The sequence below is a fragment of the Paralichthys olivaceus genome, chromosome 6 (assembly GCF_024713975.1).
Source record: "Paralichthys olivaceus isolate ysfri-2021 chromosome 6, ASM2471397v2, whole genome shotgun sequence".
NCBI classification, from domain to species: Eukaryota; Metazoa; Chordata; class Actinopteri; order Pleuronectiformes; family Paralichthyidae; genus Paralichthys; species Paralichthys olivaceus.
This window is the reverse complement of record NC_091098.1, coordinates 14,583,358-14,606,357: the sequence shown is the minus strand read 5'-3', so window position 1 is coordinate 14,606,357 and position 23,000 is coordinate 14,583,358. Positions and strand designations below refer to the sequence as shown.

Below are 23,000 nucleotides of genomic sequence, written 5' to 3'. Positions count from 1 at the left end.
TTCAGTAAAATAGTAGTTACATATCAAATACTTTAAAAGTTTCTGCATCTCAGAGTGGCCAACGACAAGGAGTTTGTCTTACTTGACAAGTGGGGGATGCAGGAGGCCAGCAGCTTGGCTCTCTTCTTCTCATAGCCCTTCTGCGTGATGTCACCTAGGAGAGAGGACAGCGACACCACACTGTTATGTTAGTCATAATTACCACACAAACAACAACGGACAACTGCACACACAAACACACACAGCCAGATGAGGTGCTCTCCTCTGAAACACACACAGGTTTGCACAGCTATTCTTATCAGGACTTTGCATTGACTTCCATTATTTGTGGACAGCCTGACTAAAAGCTTAGCCCTCACCCTTATCTTAACCTACACTCACTACAGGTCACATTTTACCCTTAATCTTAACCAGGACCTCAGAAGGATGGTTTGCCTCATTAGGACCACGCTTTGGTTCCCATGAGGTCTACTGGTCCTCACAAGTCTCTGAAGAGGTGAGGTAACCACACACACACACACACACACACACACACACACACACAGCTGAACTGTAGATAATACTTTTGCAGCAGTTGAGTCATAATAATAATCCTCTTTAAACCAAATCTACTGAACTCCACATTTTGACGGCTCAGTCCATTTACAACAAGGCACAGAGATAACGCCATTGTTTGGCCTTACATTAGCCCCGGTGAATAAACATGATGAGTGCACAAAAAACCCTCCTCCTAGCTACGAAACCCAAATATGATTAGGGCAACCAGCAGATAACTGTGCCAGGGAAGAAAACAATAGCAAAACTGAAGGCTGTCGGGATCAGTTGGGATAGCAGAGCAAAAAGGAAGCCATGTGAGCCAGTTTCACATGGGACTGGACCATTTATCTCCTCCACCTCCCCCCTCTTCTTCCCACTGTACACCCAGCACCACCCCTTCCTCATTCGGCCTTGGACTGGCAGGAGTCCCACTGCTTCCAGAGTTTGTTGGAGAGCAACAGAGGCAGGACAAAGTCCACTTAACTGGGACCCCAAAACACACAGTCTGCTTGTAGAGCAAACATGCATGCAAGACACACCCAGTCCAGTTAACTAACATACACACATGTTGCCCTTGTACACACAAACAATCCCACTACAGCAATCTCCCACTCTCTCAGTTATTCCCCTCCTTGAATGTCCAGTGATAACTGTATGCTATGTCAAGTACAGTAAACCAAAGGGCTGCTTAGGCTCAGTACCCTGACACCTTATCCACACTGAGCCATGACAACACGGCCAAACATCGGCAATACACGATTCTACATTTTAGTTTTAAAATGCATCACTGTTGCTATGATTACGCCTGCTGTCCACATTACGCGGAATTTTTAAGAAACGCCACTGGCCCCGTTCTAGTTTGAAACTCCACTCTGCGTTGCAGTATAGACGTGCAAAATTGAAGACGTTAGAAACTATGAAGCAGTCACACACATTGCACAAATTGTTCCTAGTATTTTGTGTAAATTCCTGTTTAAACCAACAAGCACATGATGAGTTAGGGTAAGAGGGGAGGAATAATTTGATGGGTGTCACTGGGGGAAGCAAGAAGGAACATGGCCGGGTGTGTGTAAGAAAAAACAATGGAAAGAAAATGGAGGGGGGGGGGGGGGGGGGGGGGGGGGGGGGCAAAGCTCAGCAGCAGATTGGAAGGGGCTGGGCTAGATATGTCGGTACTGGGTGGGGAGTCCCATGTGTGACTCAGATACTGTGTTGTAACTTAAGAGCGTTCTCACACTCGGGTCTGTATCCACCAGCGTGTGGTGTTTGCCTGAATAAACAACTGAATCAGAAAAGAAGTTCCCCTCAGGACTGAGTATGTAGATTACCAGTGTGGGGTGCACTTCTGAATACTTCTGATTATTCATATGTAGAAAACGCTCAGGTTTCAAAACACTGTGAAAGAGAGAAACAGGGGAAGGAGACGGAGTGCACAAAACAAAAAAGTCATCAAGACAAAGTCTGAAAAAGTTTTGGAGTGAGAGGGAGTGCGATTGAGTGCTGTGTGCTTGTCATTCTCTGTGTAAAAGGAGGCTCAATTGGGACCGCCCAGCACTTCATGCCTGGATACACACACTGGCCCCAAATCTACTCGGGATGAAAAAAAACACAGCAGCAAATGTGTGTTGCAGTCTCTCTTTTATCGCTTCTCCTTCCCTTAGGCGTGCGACGGGCTTGTTTATATCCAGGAAAACACTCGCAGAGAGACATGCAAGCACTGCAATCAACAGCGAATTGATTGTAGTGGACTGGAGCGTCATTATTGTTGGAGACTGGGTTCTGTAAAGCCCAGTTCTGGTGCCCAAGTGGGGACAGGAGGGAGGGAGGGAGGGCGAGTGGGATGGAGGTCATTAACGCAGACAGAGGAGAGACTGTATCAGTGTGGGACATAACAACAGGCACGAACTGGCACGACCACACTGGCTCTGACAGTGTAGGCAGAGAGACGCTGAGGGGCTCTGGGTTTAAAAGAGTCGAGTGTGACAGCTGCTCTGAAACAGAGGAAAAACTGTGTTTAAAGAGCAAGAATGTGGTGTTTTGAGTGCGAGCAGGAGCAAAACAGTGCAGTGTGTGTGTGTGCATGTATGTGTGTGTAATCTGAGGTCAGGGGACAGGATATGAGCGTTACCCCACCCTGCATTTGCACTGCCAAAATTGTCTCCCAGAGTCTGTCTAGAGAAAGAGGAATGTGCTGATTGGAGAGCACCATACTAACAGAGAGGGCCAACTGGCCAGGACAAGCTTGCTCACTGGCCAAAACCCCCGAGGTGCAGGAAGTGAATGTACGTGAGTTTGTGTGTGAGTGTGTGTGAGTGTGTGTGTGTGAGTTAGTGTATGTGTGTGTGTGTGTATATACACAGCTGGTGCAGGTTAAAGGGGGCTTCAGTACACAGAGGAATTAATGCTGAGTGAGCCCTGAGCAAGAGTGGCATTACAGGGCCTGCTCTGTCAGATGTGTGTCAGTGGGTCAAACCAAGTGCGTATTGTGTTTCTTTTTGTCCAGGACCTGTTCAACATACTGTGGTAGAGCCAGTATGTTCATTTTAATCCTCCCTCCTGTCACCAGTGTGTGTCAGAGCACAATGAAGATGGCAGTGACTACCTGACTGTTCCTTTAAAACAGGTGCAGTTGACCTCTGACCTGAGGACAGGTCAGACAGAGGCCTGACCCTCTCACAGATGCCTGCACAGGGTCACAGAGGGGATAAAAACACACACACAAGCAACAGTCCAGGTTACATAAATAATTACAGCGCATTCAGACATGAGGGGATTTTGCAGTAGACGTCATGTCTTCAGGCATTAATGACCCGTTTTAATCAGCTCTGGCATTTCCTGGTCTGATCTGGCACATTAGAGCCTTTTGTGATTGTGCAGCTCATCTGTGAAAAACTGAAAACTTTGCCTCAAGTACAGCATTCATGCAATGTTCAGTTGGAAGAAGAGGGCAACTTTAATGTGTTCTGGTTTAGGGGTCTTCAAACCTTTTTCAACTAGAAGGGCACTCAGAGTGCATACTTCTGCTAAGACCCAACAGTCCCCATATTAAACAACATTTAAATGAACTAGATCCAGATTTTGATTTTTATGCCACATTTTACTTGGATCTGGATCAAAATGCACACACTCATATATCAGAAATTCACAATATCCCTGACTTGGAATAACAACTACGAGGCTTATGTGAATGACTGCTCATTACACTCAACCCATATTGTGTGAATGTTGCATTGTTCATCAACTGCTTGGAGATGAATAGAACTGACGCCTCCAGCACCAACTGATGTCCAGCACGGCAGATCTAAATCAGTGGATTCATCAGAATCAGAATCAGAAGTACTTTATTAATCCCCGTAGGGAAATTAAAATGTTACAGAGCCCCTGAGAAAGAGGTGAAACAGCAAAAGCAGGTATAAAGATAGCAATATAAAATATAAAAATCAACTAAGGCTAAAGAAATAAAGATATACATATGTAGAAGTAAAGACCGGGTATTTATAGATTTACATTTGTGCATGAGTAAAGTAAGTTAAGGGTAAAGTTAAAGTATACACAGTATACATTATTAATCTTTATACTTTACAGGTTGTCACTGAACACCAGAATCACATCTCATGCCCCCATGGCCCCTGTTGTCATTACATCACACTGAAATCACACTGAAATCTTTATGGGAGGTGACTCTGAAGTTGTTTTCTGCTGCATCCGTCAACTACATTCTCACTACATTCAGATTATAGCACATGTTGTCTTCAGCAAGAAAAGCAAAAGCTGTTTTTAAGTGAAATTACTTAAAATGTAAAACAAAAAAGAATCTCTCGTTATAAGAGTAATCTTCAAACTCTCTGTAGCTGAAACGCTTTTTGTTTCTTACTATCAACAATAGACTGCGGCTTTCTCAAACAAACCGTAGGAGAAAACCAAATCCCACTTCAGTGGTGAATAAATGATGAGTAATGAATACTGGTATAAAGCGGAAGTACAGTCACTGAGCCCTGGGAAGGAAACACTGAGATTATGTTTATAAGGGAACACACCCACACACAAACACAGCACAAACAAACTGGCATGAATCTTTTACCACTGATTTAGCAGAGAGTTCAATGAATACTGGATTTAGAAGAGGACTTGAAAGAATCTTTGTCAGTTTTTGTAGTCGTTTAATTCCAGCTGCCACTATCAGCAAATGACGGCTAAAAGTCTCAGATATTAACATAAAACTTCTACAACACAGTCGATGTGCTCCCCAGTCCATTCTTTCAATAAGAGCAACCTTTGCTACAAACGTTTACACTGTGATGTCCCTGTTTGTTTGGTGGATTTTTGAAAACGCTACTCTGCATGAGCAGCTCAGTGAAGCACATTTCAGTGCTAAAGTTTTCCATCGGACTTGTAGTCAGAGTTCATTTTCTCAAATGAGAAACAGTGTGACAGTGCCTCGAGTTATTTTTTAAGTATGCACTGTGGGTCACCGATGAATATTGCAGAGTATGAATGTTTCATTCTGCAATCCAGGAAACAGATAGTGAAAACACAAGAGGACTTACAATGCACCACAGTAGAGCCCTGTAATACATCTCATTGCCTGTATAATGAGATGATAGAAAATGTCTGTTGTTTCACATTTTTTTCTATTGTGTTGAAATGTAATTTTACACTTTATGGTGATATTTTGTTCATTTGGAGGTTGCGGTTAAATTAAAAGTTGTGAAAATCTTATATCTCGATTACAGGGACTAAATATGTTCAAAAGTACTCATACACAAACTGAAGTAATTTCAGTAAGTTTTACACCAAATGAGCGAACACACAATATGTCAACAGATGATGCTAATATACAAGCTCTGGCCAGAGCATTAGCAGCTCTCCTGGTGTTACAGCCCCCACCTGCCTGCCACTCCTTCTAACATATTCTTACAACACACATTAAATGCATGTTGTGCCTGTGTCTTGGACACACATGAAGGCAACACAAAGAGTCAGAATGAATGTGAGCAATTCTGAACAGGATAATGAGTCAGACCAGCCAAGATAAAACAAGGTGCTTGTACCAACAGAACCCGCATCACATTGACAGGATTAGGTATGAAAAGCCTGACATGGAACAGAAAACTGTACTTTGAAAATTGTGCCACCCACTGGTCTTCACAACAGAATCAAACACCAATAACCTCTTCTACCACCTACGCATGAAATCTGGAGAGAGCCACAAAAGTACAATGAAAACCAAAGAGAGCTGAGAGACATGACCCCAATTTACACAGAAACATTTACATTTCATTTTACAGAAAATGTGCTATGTTATGATGTGTCTTCTGCATAGTTAAACGACCTGTGTAGGAATAAGAGGTTTTGGTTTTATCGTACATGCAGCCGACACCAAAGCATCCAGAATGAAGGAGGCAGCGGAGCTTTCAGTGGTTTCAATAACAGTCAGAGGTCAATACTGGGCTAATGTTTCCTACTCCAAGGGAGAGAGGAGCTAATAATTGATGCTAGAAGACAGGGGAGGGTCTGGACTGGATAGTCAACACTCGTCCTTCCATCAACATACTTCCCAAGACACACACACACACACTCACACATACACACACGTGCTCACAGGAACAATCAGATTAAAATCAGTAGAGTACAATAAAATGCAGAGGTATGAGATTTGTGTTCTGTGTGTGTCGTGTGTATGTGGAGCTGAGTGGCTTAAGAATCAGCTGATTAGCCTCCAGCACTCCCGGCTTACAACGAGGAGACTTAGATCATGTATGAACAAGCTTTTCTCATTTTCATGTGAACTACACACAAGGCAGATTTCTGCTCCTATGTCGCGGATGTGCCAACAACTCTGATCGCCAAATTTGGTTTGTGAAGTTAGATGTTGAAAAAACAAAATGCGGAACAGACCCAATATTACATACAGACCCACACTGACTCAACTTACACACAGATAGCCAGACCCCCAACTGGGAGAGCTGCTGTAATTACTGTGGGCAGATTAGACAGGGAGGAAGTGACACGACTGCCTCTGTCACCCACAATTTCCTCTTGCTTCACAGTATCAGTTACTCTATCTCCATGCACCCAACACAAGCACCTAAATGTCACAGGTTACATTCAAACACATGATCGACACAATCAGACATTTCAAAGGGGATAACAAACCAGATCACCAGATTATACACATATTTGCCTCTTTTCTATTCCGTAATCTGAGATTACATCTAAAATACCAGATTACATTTTTGCCCCCTGACATGATCTGGAGGCTAGTATCCAAGTCTGAGGACCCAGTGAAATCATGGTCGGGCTTCAAGCCAGTGACACTAGTTTGATCGCGCACAAAGCTGTTCTTGTTTATCAGTAGTTTATTGACTGCGACAAAAGTGATGCTAAAATACAACAGTTACAAGTGCATCTCATGAGAAACACATACAACCACAGAGGAAAGCTGCACTCCCTTTGGGTCTTGGTGACTAGATGACAGCAAAGACACACAGCACGACCGCAAACAGAGAACCTTACACAAACAGCTACAGTGTGCACATTTACATGTAAATACACACATAAACACAGGGGATGAGAGGAGAGGAACTAACGTCACCCACAGGATCTTATTTATAGAGACTCTGAGCAGAAACACAAAAACAACGGACAGACTGTGCTGAGAATGTGGGTAAAAAGCACTCGGCAGGAAACGCAAATGAATGAGTCTGACACCAAGGCCATTTAATGGCACCTGGTCATTAGTTTAAGTAGATGGTAGCAGTTTATTTCCACATTCACACTAACAGCTAGACAAGAGTTAAAGATCAAATTCACATTCACTTCCATGATTCATTTGGTACGTTTCATTTAATTTTTAATTTTGATTCTGTTATCTAGGACAGAAACAATAAGTCTATTAATCAGTTAGTCAAGTGACAAAAACGTATATTGTCTTATGTAAGAGCAATTGGGTATCTGTAATTTTTTAGGTTTTTTGCAGCTACTAGATTCCGACCGATTTATCAGTTAGACGATAGAAATGGTTCGAATAGATACAGGGTATTTTCTTAATGTTTGTCAATATGTGACAGTGTAAAAAACCTATATTTTACAGAATAGAGATGTAAATTCATTTTCCAATTTTACAAGTTTTAATTTTCATTTTAATTCAAGTTCTAAATATTTGCTTGTGCTTTCTTTATATATTTAGCTATTTATGAAAACATAATAAATGTATGTTTAAACTGTAAAATATCAAGCCACAGCTTTTCCAGTCAGACTTGTGACTACCTATAGAGAAACTGGGTTTTCTGAAACTGGAATTGGAGATTTTTTTTCCAGACATTTTTGAGACCAAATAATTAGTCCCATGTTAAATATTGCTCAAACATATAGTATTCCAGAAATCCAAAATATTTTCTGGGTGTGTGCTATTGTTTCTTCTACTGAGCACCTATTCTTATTAAATGATGGATCTAATGTGCCTTTTGACTTTTGTTTTTTGGCATTATAAAAAAAGGCTGTTTGAGGTTTCAGGGCTTAATAATGTGCAGGTGCTTCTTCTCACTGCATCAGCAGTTGAATCACAGCTATAAAATGTAACAGGTTATTTGTTCTTTGTGCTTCAAACATTTGTACAAAGGCCTCCCACCTCCAGGACCAACATTTTCCATTGCAAAAACAGGCCTGCAGTTCCTCTGGGACCCTGTGAGTCCATGTGGGGGTTTTCAGGCAGAAAGGGAGGATGGGGTGATATCTGGATGAATGAAGAAATCTGCCTGCCAGCTGAGGAAAAAGGGCTGGGTGTGATTTCTCTGCACAGAATCTCCAGGGGAGATTTGTTTGGGTTTTTAAACAGGAGCAAACAGAACAATGAAATTGAATATGAAATTTTAAAACTACATTAAAACATGAAAATGTAAGGGGACACTGGGGATATTGAGGATTAAGGGAATGATAATGTAAAGTTAAACAGAGTTTAGTGTTTTCTTGAGTAGCTTTATTTGAATAAATGATAAGGTAGCTGGCAGCGAAAGTCCCAGATGATTTCCCCTAACCTGTTAGTTGTACAGTATGTCTTGAACATCAGCTAGTCCGTCAGAGGGATTTTTTTGTGATAGTTACCATCAAAACTATAAATTGTATCATTTTATTATTGTTGATGTGGCTGTGCAGCAGCTGAGGTGAATATTAACAATTCTAAAGCATTTTGTTGAGGAAAAAAGAATTTAAAGAGGCAGATTGAAATCTGGATGTTGACCCCGATAAACTCAAGTGAAAAATGTCTAACACCAACATACAGTAAGTAGTAACTAGTCAAAGGTAGCAAGCAGCACAGAGAAGGTAACAGAAGGGGTGAATATATATGTGTATATGTATGTAGATAATACAGATCAAAGTCACTGTATTATTATCCTGAATTAAACCAGCCTTAAAAACACAAGGAACAAATTAGCACATATTACAAATACACACACACACAAAGGCCAAATCAACCCTACGTGAAGCACTATATCATTTCATCAAATCGGGCCTTCCTGTACAGGAAAAAAACACTTTCCAATTGTGTTGGCCACAAATAAGATCGAAATTAACTGAGCAACAATCCATTTCAACACAATCACATTCAGCAGTCGGAATCCTGAAATTTAATTTTGCCCAAAAAATAAAACAACTTCGTTCCAAGCTTTTAAAGCATCCACATTCTGTTTGAGAGCAGAGCGAGCATTGGCCTACTTCCTCCATTACTTCTCTTACATGGTGCACTTTATTTTGGCAGCGACAGGATTCTCGAGCCAGCTGCATGAGCTGGGGACAGTCGCAGAATCGAGAGCTTGTTTCTACTTTTGGCTCAATGAGAAAGTCACACTGAAGGAGAGAGCACATTATCCCAACCCAGAAAGGAATAACCCAGAAGACAACATTTTCTGAATAACCTAATAAAATAATGGATTCCTAACTCCTAACCCAATTAATCTCTCATCAACACCCGACACTCCCTGTGCTACAGTTACTCACATACACTAATGTGGGTCGCTGTGTTACCCTGAAGACAGTCACAGGCAGGTTGTTAAGTCAAGCTTTAAAACGAGCTGTTTTACAAAGAGCACATTTCTTCATCAAAGTGATAAGACTGGTGAGCAAGTGAACATGGTTGAGTGCTGAGTCAGACAGGCAGTGGGTTGTGTCTGAGTAAGCATCGGTGGTTACTGTCATTTATTTTTCATGCAGGCTGCATTGAAGCACAGTGTTTTGAATTTCCCTACGGAGATTAATAAAGTACTTCTGATTTTGATTAACTGTACTGGGCGGTTAGCTAACAGGTTGTTCTGAGGAATTAGGTGCAGTGATGAGTAAGACCACTTGAGGCCAAATCTCACACTGATTTCTTGTCAGATTAGCTAGCTGCCACTCCACAGAGAAGATTATCTGTCACCTACAGGTATTGGACAACTGAGTAAGATTTTATTTAATTTTGGGCTTTCACACCAATTCAGAGATGTATTCATAGGCCGTTTTTACAGCAGGCATTTTGACTTCTCTCAGTAGTTGAAGTGCCCGCAGTAATTACAACTGTGCTTTAATGGCACATTAGTCAATTCCAGGATTTTCCTGGCTCTGCTTTTCACTCATTAAGAGGGCTTACTGGGACACTTGGGCATTAATGTTATCAGTGAAACCCATGTTTTCCCTGCTATGCCAAGTCAAAATGTGACTTATGAAAAAGAGAAATCCTGATAACAATCTGGGTCAAACTACAACCCAAACAAGTTCAGTCAGGAACACTTTGTCATGTTTTTACCCATTTATTTCACAATGAGAATTCAGTTATGATTTGCGCTGAAGGCTCCATTCTTTGGATGTTCCCTGGATTAGCCGAGCAGTGTGCTAAGATAAAACAGGGAACGTGTGCAGAACCCCCCCGGTGGGCGTAGCAGGCAGGGTACATTTGTTCAAGATGAATATCGTTTACCACAACCATGTTTGGACTCGGTGCTAAAAGGTGGAGGCTGGGGTGGTGGAGGCAACTTGCCAGGCGCAGGGCATGAGTGGCAATGTAGGTGAGCAGGGATCAGGGAGGATGAGGTCACACTTCGGTGAGAGAATGGGCTGGGAGACTGACGAGCACCCATGAACCTATCAGTAGCTGACAGCTTACGACAGCTGAGCACATGACTCCGTGTCCTGCAAGAACTAACGCAGTGCTTCATTTATCCGTTTGAAAAAATTAAGAGCCAAAAAACGGATCCATCATCTAGCATGACCTTTATCAATATAGGCTACAGTGATGCAGCAATAGCAACTAGACACAGGTCTAAATAATACAATTAGTGATGGCTGAATCATATTCAAATCAATTACATTTTATTTGTACAGCGCCAAATCATAACATACATCATCTCAAGGCACTTTACATGGTAAGGTCGATACCTTAAAATTATAGAGAAACCCAACAAGCACTTTGGTGACTGTGGAGAGAAGACACCCCCTCATAAATATATAAATCTGTCCTAAAGGCATAGTTCACCCAAAAATTTTAATTCACCCATTATCTACTCACCACTATGCCGATGGAGGGGTGGGTGAAGTGTTTGAGTCCACAAAATACTAAGAGCGATAGGGTTAAACAGTGTTTCAGCCAAGGCGACATCTTCTTCAGATGTAATAGAACAACAGAAATGTAACCTCCATACTGCTCGTGTGGTGTCATACAAGTGTCCACAAGCCCTGACATTCATATCGACTGGAAACAGCAAAACACTTCACCCACCCCTCCATTGGCATTGTGGTGAGTAGATAATGGGTGAATTAAATTTTTTCTACAGCCCAGTCTAAATGACTAATCAAAACATCTGCTGTGAGGAACAACAGTTTCATGGCTGTAAATGTGTGAGCTCTTTTACCACTTCCTCTTCAGATATGCAGTGGTCAGTGTGTGAGACAGACCTGAGGTTGGACGATTTAACTGAGGGGTCAGGGGGTGCACAAGACAAAGTATCATTAAACGGGACCATGCAGAGCTGGAGCACAGACGACAGGAGAGTTAAGAACCAAAACGATTCAGGATAAAGGACAATCTTCACCTACAGTATTTTCTTTTACATAATCTTAAACACGCCCACACTACAAGATTAGGAAATAATGGTGTGTCACAAACTAGAGAACATTATTAGGATGATTGTGGCGCAGAGGCAGTGACTCATAACCTCACGTCTGTTATGTGACCTCATAGGGAGGCAGATGTAAACAAAATCACATGAGAGAGGCGTTGATGTTAATGAACAAAAGGAGTAAGGGTCTGGATGAGTAATGGTCATTAACAAAAGTTATCTATTCTTCAGGGGAGATATGAACAGTTTTCTTTGCTTGGCAGCACTGCTGCTCTGATTTAAGGACTTAAATCCTAAATATCAAACATGGTTGAGTTTGGTCCGGCGGCCCAGTTGATTCTGTGGGCAGCTCACTAGGTTTAAGAATGACTCGCTCTACCAGATAATCCGTGCAGATCATTGTTACTGACCAAAACTCCAGACAGACCTCTCCTCTGACTCTGAGGGAGACCAATCAGGGTGGTCAGAAATTCCTGTAGTCTGAGACATTACTTAAGCCACAGCCTACCTCTACAAGACATATGAAGAAATATGCTTGTCTGTGCTTAATTTCTCATGGATAATGGGTTAAAAGAGGACATTAATGGAGAAAGTGGAAGGTTAGCCTGGCAGCTGACTCATTAAATCAATACTATGAGCTCATAGCAAGCCATGAGTGGCCTCACATCTCATCCTGGGTGTTGAGTCTGCAGTTGACACTGAAACCACACAGGCCTTACTGCTCATGTTCCACTTCTCCGGACAACCCACTGTCCTGACCTACTGCTCACAGTCATTACACAGCCTGTCATCAGGATAGGAGTTAGTGCCGGCTCTGAAACGTGTAACTCCGAGTCTGTGGGGATGTTCAGCAAGGTGCAGCACCAGAGGAACGTTTAAGAGAAGAATACCGTATATGACAAATGCCTGACAAGCTCTAAAATACACACACCTTTGTGTCAGTGAAAACATTTCACTTCACATGGAACTGAAGGTGTAAGGTCACAGGGGAGGAGCAGTGAGGCGATGTTAGCAACAACCCCCTCACTGAAACAAAGGCAGGTAGAGGATGAGGTGAGGGTGTAGGGATAGAATCAGTTATCTATAATGTTGGGCAGCAATTTATTTCTTCATTAATCAATCAAATGTTTGGTCAACAAAACAACAGGAAGCTGTAAATAAAACGTCCCATCACAATAATGTATATATATGTATAACAATAATCGACCGACAGCCCAAAACCCAAAAACATTGTATTTACTGTAGGACCAAAAAAACTGTAAGTACTTCAAACCATAACAAGTTTCAGAATTATGTTTACAGACTACTTAATAATTACTGATTAAAAAATAATTAATATAGGGGATAATTTTGATTAAATCAATTATTTGACAAATAATGAACTGTAAAAACAGATTTCCAAAAACCCTGATAAACATTTGTCATGCTAAGTTAGTGATACACACCAAACTTACTCGCAGCAGAGTAATTATTCCAAAACAGCTTGAAGCTGTGTGGGCCTGTGCAAGCAAAACTCAAAGTGTTTTTGAGATTTGTCAAACTGCATAGAGCCAGACTGACATTCTCACTTTGTAGAAACTGACATTTCTGGTTTAAGAAGTTATTTACCTCCGCAGGTGTGTCAACATATACGGCATATACTAAGTACAATGTGTCAAGGAGAGTTTAGTTGGATAATCTTGGGATAAACTGACCCAGCAACATTATTTATACAAGATCCAGACAGCACTCATCAATGTCACATGGGTTTATTGGGACTACATGTTCTACACTAATACGCATTCGTTTTTAAACAGCATTTTCAACAAAAACAAGCGTTTTGGCTCAGTATCAGTATAAATCCCCTGTCGTACTGATCCCTGACCACACTTTAAAACGCATGTCACATGACCATTCCCATACACCGAGCATGTTTGTGCTGGTGTAAATAAAAACCTGATTGTCTTCTCTGCAGCCAGTTGTTTACTTATAGAAAATGTTACTGACGAGAAACAACAATAGTAAAAAATAGGAGGGATTACTTTTCTTTGGCTGACGACAAAGGCAAATGTAAGTGTTTACAGCATTTTGCTTTGGGCGTGGTAGTTGAGTAGTGAAACTCGTCAGGAGGGGAACTGATTGTGGGATGGTTTCCAAACTACTCTGTTTCTGCTCCAAACTACAACACAGCCCCAGTTTTGAAACTAAACCGGGGCCAGCAGCGTTTCCAAACTCAATTTTAGGTGCTAAAAACAATAGTGATGCGTCTTAAAACTAAAACATAGTAGTGTGAATGTAGGCTAAGTAATGACATGAAATAAAACAACAGTAGAGCAGGGTCCTTATACAGGAGAGATAGAAATACTGTATGTTGTTATTCACCCCACAAAACATTTAAACAGAGTTTCATTCAATGATAACATAAAAAAAAACTCAGATCAGACTTGAAGGCAAACAAACAATTTAAGATAATCTTCAGGAAACGACTAAGGCCTGCGTTGACAGTACAGCTGTGATTCTACCATGTGTCAATATTAACCTCATGCTTCCTTTCGATACAATAAACATACAATGTGGAAATCAGCACTTGCCAGAAGCCAGTGTTACTGACAGCCACACCCAGTCTGTGTTTTCATGGCCTTTGTTTCACCTCTTTATCTCAGGAGGTGAATTAAAGGGGTCCATGACTACAAGCCAAGCACTCATACAATGTGTTCTGAGGGGCCAAGAGGGGAGATACACATCGGCTTGCTCGGGGGGTTTCCTGAGAACTCCTACTCACTGGGAAATTTTTTTATAATCCTTTGGCTGCGCACTAGAATTAGAAAGAGAACTATTCAAAAGCATGGCACAAGTCCGAAAAGGGAAGAAATGACCCTATGTGCGACTGACAGAGAAAGCATTTGACCTTTTGGAAACTTTCATTGTACATATACAGCACTGCTTTACCCCAGAGCTCTGGTTTCCCATCAGCCCTTCCTCTGACGCAGGCCTGCACTTTCATATATAGAAACTGAGCAGCTGCCGAAAACATACCCTGTGTTCTCCACACCCACTTCAAAAGGCTGTAATGATCAGCTGTGGCTGATCAGCCGAAGAGCCCGAGTGAGTGAAGGACAATGAGAGCGAGACAAACAACAGATGACTAGAGCAACAGAAAGTTTATGGCTAAATCTGTCGTCGTTTCAATAGTCAAGAGTGGAAAGAGTCATTCATTTTTGCAATCGGAAATCACGTGGAAGCAATTTTTACATTAACTGTTAATATTCCAAAAAAGATAAACAAAGTCTTTATAGACGCAGATTTCAGAAATCCCCATTTCACACATGCACAACACTGTTCTCTGCAAGGAAGTGTTCACAGCAGCAACAAATCCTCTGCATTATTCAGGCGAGAGGGGGTGCAGTCAGGTGCTGCAGGCAGAGGCAGGAAGCGATGTACTAACTCCGCTGTGGAGATCACATGTTCATGTTTACAGCATCCTGACCCCTTCGTCGCTCTTGCACCCCAATTTTTCTAGATATCTTCGCCTTTTCCCCGGAGATATTTCTTTTCTTTTTGAATTTTTGGCCCCCTACAGTGAATCCAGTGCAGATCCCCTGCTGTGTTTTAACATCGAATTCTCATGAATTTTTACAGACCTTATACTTCATTATATTTAATTGAAGATTAACCATTCAGCATTAATAATTATAATGTTACTGGTTATAGGATTATAATATTACACATTTAGACTAAAGATAACTGCTACTCTGTGTCTCTTGTTTGTTAGCAAGCATGGTCAGCAGAGTCTGTCCGGCCATATGTGTGAGTTACTGGCCAATGGCCATAAATATCTGCGTGCATGTGATTAACTCCTGATTGTAATCGAAACAAGGGTGAAAGGCATCATGAGAAGGTACTCGTACTTTATGAAGCTGTTGGGGGACTCAGTCAGTTGTCTGCCTTGAATGTTCAAAGAGACTCTGAATTATGTTTTTAAATGTGGACTACATCAGAGACATTTTTCAGAAAGCAATTCTTTGTCCACGAAAAAACCTTCAGCACATTATTCTGCTGATAAGATTTAAAGGCTAAACCTGAGCATTCCTGAGGTGATTGTTGGACCAGTTGATTTTACTGTGGCATTAATGTCATATCTGAGTTCATTTTTCTATTGAAACGACGATCTATTGACTATTGAAACGACGACAGAGTTCATTCAAGTTTATCTCTTGAATATATGAAGCAACATTACAAACAAGAAAAAGAAACTAGCCAACTGTTAAGTCCTGTTTCCACCCATTAAAAAAAACACTGACACTGCTAACAACTGGCTTTTATCTGTAATGGGATTGAACTCAATCGGCATTTACTTCCGGGTTAACTGTCTATGCAGTAGACACGAGTTTTAAAAGGCTCAAGCTCCGAAAGGCAGTGATGGAAACATGACACCTGGTCGAACGCACTAATTTGGAGACAGCGAGGTGAGAGCTTGCCTCTATTGTCGGTGCTTTCATAACCTCGTACCTGATGCACAGGGGGGAAAAAACAGAAAGGCTAATTCCTCTTCTGGCAACAGGAAAGGAGTCAATCGCCTTTTTCCATTATCACTCTGAAGGACACTTAAAACTGAAAGCATTACAGGTCGACAATAATTTGAAGTAATTTGCAGGTAACATACTAAAAACATCTCAAACCACTGGTGTGATGCTTTAACAATTAGCACACCCATAGTAACTTTCTCCATGGGTCAGGGAGCAGGCTGATTGGCCTGTGAAGGGCAGATCTCAACAGATCATGGTATTTCACACACAACCTATGGGTGCAACAGTGACCCACATGTAGCTGGCCATCCAGCTGCTTGGATCTGGAAGTGTTTGCCACAGGCTGCTGTCTACTAGCCAACAACTTTAGCCTCAGCGAGAAAAACACAGACACACACACACACAATTAGGACTGACTCATTGGGAAGTAGTGGGGGGTGGCATCCACTGCAATAATGGTGGAGCTTTTGTGTCAAAGAGATTCTTGTTTTCTCCTCCTCAGGCATGAAAGTGAATTTGTCTTGCCAGCCAGGTCTATTTATATGCACAAGAGCATTCTTCAGCATTAGCAGTCACATGGCCTGCCGGGCAGTTGATATAGCCAGGCAATAGATTGGAGGGACCCTGCATGTGCTCTCAGTCTGATAACACCAAACAAAATGCAACACACCTTGATATCTGCATCGCAGCCACGGATTTCATCATCTCGTCTATGAGGCAAACATCCGAGTGCATTAGTCAACATTATCTAGTGTGTCATAGCCCGACCTGAATAAATGACTGCAGGCCACAAAAGCAGTGAGTGGGGAGATTCTGCAACTCAACGTCAGAGACACGCTTCGCTGTCCAGTTGAGATAACAGGTTGGTCAATTTGTGAATGAAGGTGGGAGTTGTGTTGTGACTGAGAGAAAAAGGTCCCGTTCATCCTTCCCTTGTGATGAGTCATTGTTGGAATCACACCTATCAAGTCAGTAAACAGCCCGGTGAGACTGTAGGCTGAAACAGGTTCTCTCCCTTTGACGTGGATGGATGTGCCCTGAAGAGAACACGCCTAATTGCAGTGACTCACAAACCTGCAATAAGACAAGATACAGGCTTGTAAACATGTCGTATTTCTAAACACTGTTAGCGTAGCATGAGATACACAAGTAGGTGACATGTCACATCAGTGAGTGAATTCTAATGTTAAATGAGGAGATCACATTACGTTATCATTATTACAATTTACGTTGTCTATGTTAATGGTTTCAAGGAAATGACAACTTAAAAGGCACACATGTGATTGTAACAAAAGTTTTTTTTAGCTTTTAAATTTAAGATGTTTTCTGCAACAGTGGAACACAAACAACTGGAGAATCAAAATGAATACTTTCTGTGCACATTCACAATTTTACATAACTATTATATTTATGCATTTCTTTATTTAGCTTCTTTTGATAAGTGAAAGCAGTTTTGAATACATGTTATCATTATCAGTTTTTAAAAGTCTGTGATTTAAAGGACTCCTGGCTCTGATTTAAAGGAATTATGTGGGATTTTTTTTTCCAGTGCGTGCCTCAGTGTCTTTCTCGGTAGGATAAAGAAAGTCACGCTCACTGGCCACGCACACCAACACACCCACCCACACCCACACCTCTCTGTGAGGGTGTCCTGGTATTTAATGAGAGCATGTGAATAATTCAGCCTACTACAGGCCTGGAGGAGAAAAAGGGACTGCAGCCATCATTAACTATTCACAGAAAGACTATTATGCCACAAGCACACACACATGCATGTCCACATTTATTGTATACATACAAAGGAATACCTTTGCCAAGAGTACTCCACCATCTGCTTGGGCCTGGAGTCTTGGCTCTGAAGCTCCAAAGAAGATGATTTGTGGCTTTTGGATTCTGACTTATAGGAAGCTTTACATTAAAGGTACAGTGTGTAGACTTTTGTGATATCTAGTGGTGAAGTTTCATGTTGCAGCTGAAGACCCCTCACCTCACCCCTCCCCTTCCAAACATGACAAAGAACCTTTGGTAGCTTCAGTTGTCATAAAACCTCAAAAAGTGTTTAGTTTGTCCAGTCTGGACTAATGTAAAAAACATGGTGGCCTCCGTAATAATATATGTTAATATAATATATTTCTGGGGTAAAGAAAACTACAATTCATACAATTTAGATGAAAAGAACTAGTGAAATCATCATGAGAATTACTCTACATTAAATTTCTGCCAATAAATTCCTTTCACCTAAATCTTACACACTGGACCTTTAAGTATGAGGATTATACTTCCAAATAAATTTAAACAGGAAACCAGGGGTTGGTCTGACAAGTATTCAGACAGTTCATAATGATTCAAATGCATTTAGAAAATGAAGAAAAACTTGACTTAGGGCTGTGAAATAAGTCATTTTTTAATCTCTCCCCTTTATGATGATACTGCTACAAAATGTTCATGTTTAAGTATCATGGACAAACTCTGGGACAGACACTTTGTCAAAGAGATCTAAGTACATACAATTTTAGGAAATTATAGCACAGTGTTCAAGATAAACACTTGAGATAAACATGAGTTTAACTTTTTCACATGTCATTTGGAAAACTTTTGTAAAGTGCAACAGGAATCAGTCTATAATTACTGTATGTAATATTTGGCTGAAGACATTTGTTGTATGTCATCACTCTCTCTCCCTTCCCTTCATTTACTGTCTCTCGCAAAAGTGCTATTTTAAAAGTCAAATAAATGAAAATATTGCTGACTTATTACTCAACAATATCAATTTAGATTTTCACTAACATTTCTAGAGCTCTTAACAAATAGCAAGAGTTCAGCTTAACAACCAGTGTGAGAGGTACTTATTCCTCTTTTCATACACGTGCACACATCCAACTGTGGAGCTCAGCACCACATGAGCTCGAGTTTAAGGAAGTTTCATCACATGTCTGTTATCCATCTCAAAATAAGTATTTTGCCCAACTACTAATTTTAAATAAATCACAACTTCCTTTTATCACATTCATAAATAATACAGAGAGATAAGAGATATTTTTCAGAGCCCTCCTCCTCAAGTAATGAACACTGTCACTGATAGGTCAGAAGCCTGGGTGGTAGAGAGAGAGAGAATCCATATTAAGGCAGCCATCCTCTGCTGAGGTCCGAACAAACCCAGCCTGCTTCTGCTACGAATGCTGGCTGGCTGCTTCAATGTATGATTGGCCTTAAAAGGAAGCAACTGGCAATACTATGGACTGATCAGAGATGCAAACATTGGGTAAAACTGCATCTTCACATGCACACAAGCATGTGCACCCCATGTATGAGTAATGACTCCTGAGTGTAAAAACCTAAGAGTGCCAGTGATTTAAGCTTCTGTCTTAACGTCAGGAAAGCACACTGGTCTGTACCCCCAGCTGCTGACAGACAAATAACTCATCTCTGTGGAATTTTGCCTGTCAGCAACACTAGATGTGTGTAATACTCACTTGACAGATGGAAATGACTGTCAACCAGGTAGGCTAGTTCCAGGGACGAGACAGGCATGACCTTCCCCCCCTGGCCCAGCTGAGAATTGACAGGGTGAGGGGGTGAACTACTCCCAGCAGAAATACACAAATTCAACACACGTCATCCTCTCAAGTATGACCAGTCACCAGCCCCTCCCTTCCCTTGCCTTGCTATGGAGGCAGCTCATTCCAACGTGCACACAAAGACTGGGTTCAGCTGAATGGCCTAAATGGCAGCAGAGCTCCTGGCCACGGCAGCTCAGACCGGATGAATGGTCCTCATTGTGTGCCCATGGTCACAGGGGGCTAGAAGAAATGGGTTGTTTTTTAAGAGGCCATTTGGCAGGCCCGTGTTCTTATCCGAGCAACATAGGAACAGGCATTTTCACTTGGTTCAGAGGAGGGGTTGTTGTGGGCTCAGCCTATAAGGCGATGACATGCCTCATGCATCAAGTCAGAATGGGACAGGAATACTTGAGGGCTGAGATTTGAAAAGCATTGAACTCACGTTATATGCTGATGAGTAAACATGGACAATAATGTGAATTTAGTTGTTTCTTGCATTGAAATTTGTAGTGTTCTGTGACCAATTTCTCACAAAAGATTAAAATCTGTTCACAACTGCATTATTGCATCTAAGTGACCTAAAAATATTTTTATTTAACAAAAGAGAAATGTTACGCCCCAATCTCAATATAGATTATGACATGAATTATTTCCTGTTAAGTTTATAGAGTTTGTTCTTGGATGAAACTATCAGACAAAAGCTGCTGCAACAAATTCAACACCTAAAACATCAAAACGTTTCATCAAAGTAATGCAAAATTCACTTTGTGTTGTCGAGCTGCAGCCAATTCTAGCTGTCGCTGGGCGAGAGGTGGGGTACACTCAAGACAGGTCGCCAGCATACCACAGCAGCATCATACAGACACATTCACGCACACAGGCCATTTAGAGTCTCTATCAACCCTAACCCCAATCTGCATGGCTTTAGTCTGTGGGAGGAACCCAGAGTACCTGGAAAAAACCCAGGCAGACATGGGGCGATGATGCAAATTTCACACAGAAAGACACCGGCCAAGCTGGGATTTAAACCAAGAACCTCCTTGCTGTGAGGTGACAGTCTAAACAGTATGGCCAATTCAAAGCAGACAAATGTCCATCTTACCTGTGTTAACGTTGATAAATCGCCTGTTATGTCAAGTATAAACCATCTAGACTTGGGTAATTACAACAGCCTAAGCCACCCGTAGAGCTCTTTAACAGGTTCAGCCAACACACTAAGTACTGGTTGATGTCCAGCTGAATAACATATTAACCTTGAAGGTCAGTCAGCAGGACCACAGTGTCCAGATATTTCAGACAACAAATATTCCTTCTTATGGTCTCATCCCTTGAAACGTTCAAAATAATCAACAGACACTGATCAACGCTCAGGACGACTGGGTTCAGTCACCCTGCAGCTGATGTACAGGGATACTGTCCCTGTAAGGATGTGAGCCAGACAGCTGCTCTGGGAGGGGGGGAGGGGATCATTTAAATATGCTTCGAATTAAATGCACCACATGTGTGTAACATTCAAAAAATAGACACATGCATCAACTCGAGCTTCCGCATGTGAGGAAACTTCTACACCCGACAAAGATCTCGCAGAAAACTGAGGCGAGGAGTAGAGCAACCCAGGACACCTATAATTCCAGTAATAGCAGGTTTACACAGGCGTAATAAGTGCACATCTTGTTGATCGCTCCCGTGAACATCACTGAGGTCATATATCATGTTAGGGAATCACGGGCAGTCATTGGTAACAGACTGTGTCTCCACACAACAGAAGACCATGACTGCAGGCCTTGTCACTGCACCTCAGCAAGAGTCACAGTGACTCACAGTTTCTCTGCAATAAAACATGTTTGATTTCATCTCAAACCTGAGCCTCACGTGTGCTGTTGGAAGGGAAGTGATGATAAGGGAGGAAGATGACAGGTGGGGGGGAGAGAGGGTCAAGCAAACCGATGGCCAGACCTTGCCTGAGGCCATCATCGAACAGTCTGTCAGGGCAGACAGGGCTGGAGGAGGAGGAGGGGAGCTGGAGGACATTAGCTCCACAAACACGTCTTTAAATCAACGCGTTTGGTTGAAACGAGCTGCAGAGTTCAGACATGAAATAAACACGGATGAGAGGTTCAACAGAGTTCCTCCTCCTCCTCCTCCTCCTCCAGCACAATGCTGCTTGTCATGCCCTGCTGGCTAACATCCTGGATTAGCACAAAAAGAGCTAGGTGGCTCAGCTGCCATTCAATGTAGCGCACAAACACAGGAGGAGAAACAAAGGTTCAGTGTCGGACACACAGACGTGTTTCAAATGTGCCGGTGAGCCCCTCGCCGCCCCGCAGCAGGCAGCCCCCTGCCCGTCTCCTTTACCTTCAGACAGCTCCAGGTCCAACTCCGCCAACTGGTCCCTCACCTCCTTCGGCAGGGCGGACAGATCCACGCCGCGGTCTGCCATGACTTCGGCCGAGGAACACGAGTGCGGTGCGGTCGAGGGGGAAGCGGAGGCTGGCGTCCGGAAAGAAAACTGCTAAAAAAAACAAAGCGCTCTCCCTCAAGACACGAGACAAGCATCCGACCGGGAGAGACAGTCCATCCGCGCGACTGGCAGCTCCGCCATCATGGAAGAAACTCACCAGCGGCAACCAGCGGTCACGTGACCGCGCTCACCTCCGCCTGTGCGTGAATTCACCGCATCCATTCACAGCCCGACACAGAGGCGCCCTCTGCCGGCGGGCACACACACACACACACACACACACACACACACACACGCACACACACACACACACACACACACATTGCCAAGCAGGTTTATGCATACAATGCATTTGCCGTGGTGTGTTTGTGCACGTATAAATATAGAAAATATAAAAAATAGGAAACATTTTATAAAAGAAATGAAACATTATCAGTGCCGGGGGCGGATTGTGCCCCAGTTAAAGTGTCATACATATACACACACATACACAAACACATGCATACTTCACTCTGCACAGAAGAGTAGTCCTATATCTGTCGGTAAAATAGGTCAAATAAAAAGTACATTTCTAATGGTAGAATATAGCCTTAGTGTGATACACGTCCCTGATGAGGACAAAGGACATGAGGCCTCAACAGGTGGTGCATGTTTGTCTTCTCATGCTGCAGAATGTGTTTTCCTTCTGGGAGCAGGTGGTGGTGATGGTAGCGCTCCAAGAGCGTCAGCCATCGTTGTGTCCCCTCTGGATGCTACAGTGACTCGCTGCAGCGATGAGCCAGGCTGGGGCTAGCTGGTTAGCATGCTGATGTCAGTAGTGCTATAAATAGAAGTAATACAAGAACCA

General features: G+C 42.3%; 1 protein-coding gene across 3 annotated transcripts in view; it reads right to left on the bottom strand.

Annotated features, from left to right (window-relative positions):
• dip2ba (disco-interacting protein 2 homolog Ba) overlaps positions 1–22,336 on the bottom strand; it is a 45,085-nt gene extending 22,749 nt beyond the window's left edge. For 2 of the 3 annotated variants that reach the window (XM_069527481.1, XM_069527483.1), the window contains exons 1-2: positions 22,048–22,336; positions 83–154 (exon numbers count right to left, since the gene is read on the bottom strand). In XM_069527481.1, coding sequence (XP_069383582.1) covers positions 83–154; positions 22,048–22,132 — 157 coding nt within the window. In that variant the 5' untranslated portion in view covers positions 22,133–22,336. The remainder of the gene's footprint in view (positions 1–82; positions 155–22,047) is intronic. The other variant, XM_069527482.1, reaches the window with a different exon arrangement.
• Between the last annotated feature and the right edge of the window lie 664 nt (positions 22,337–23,000).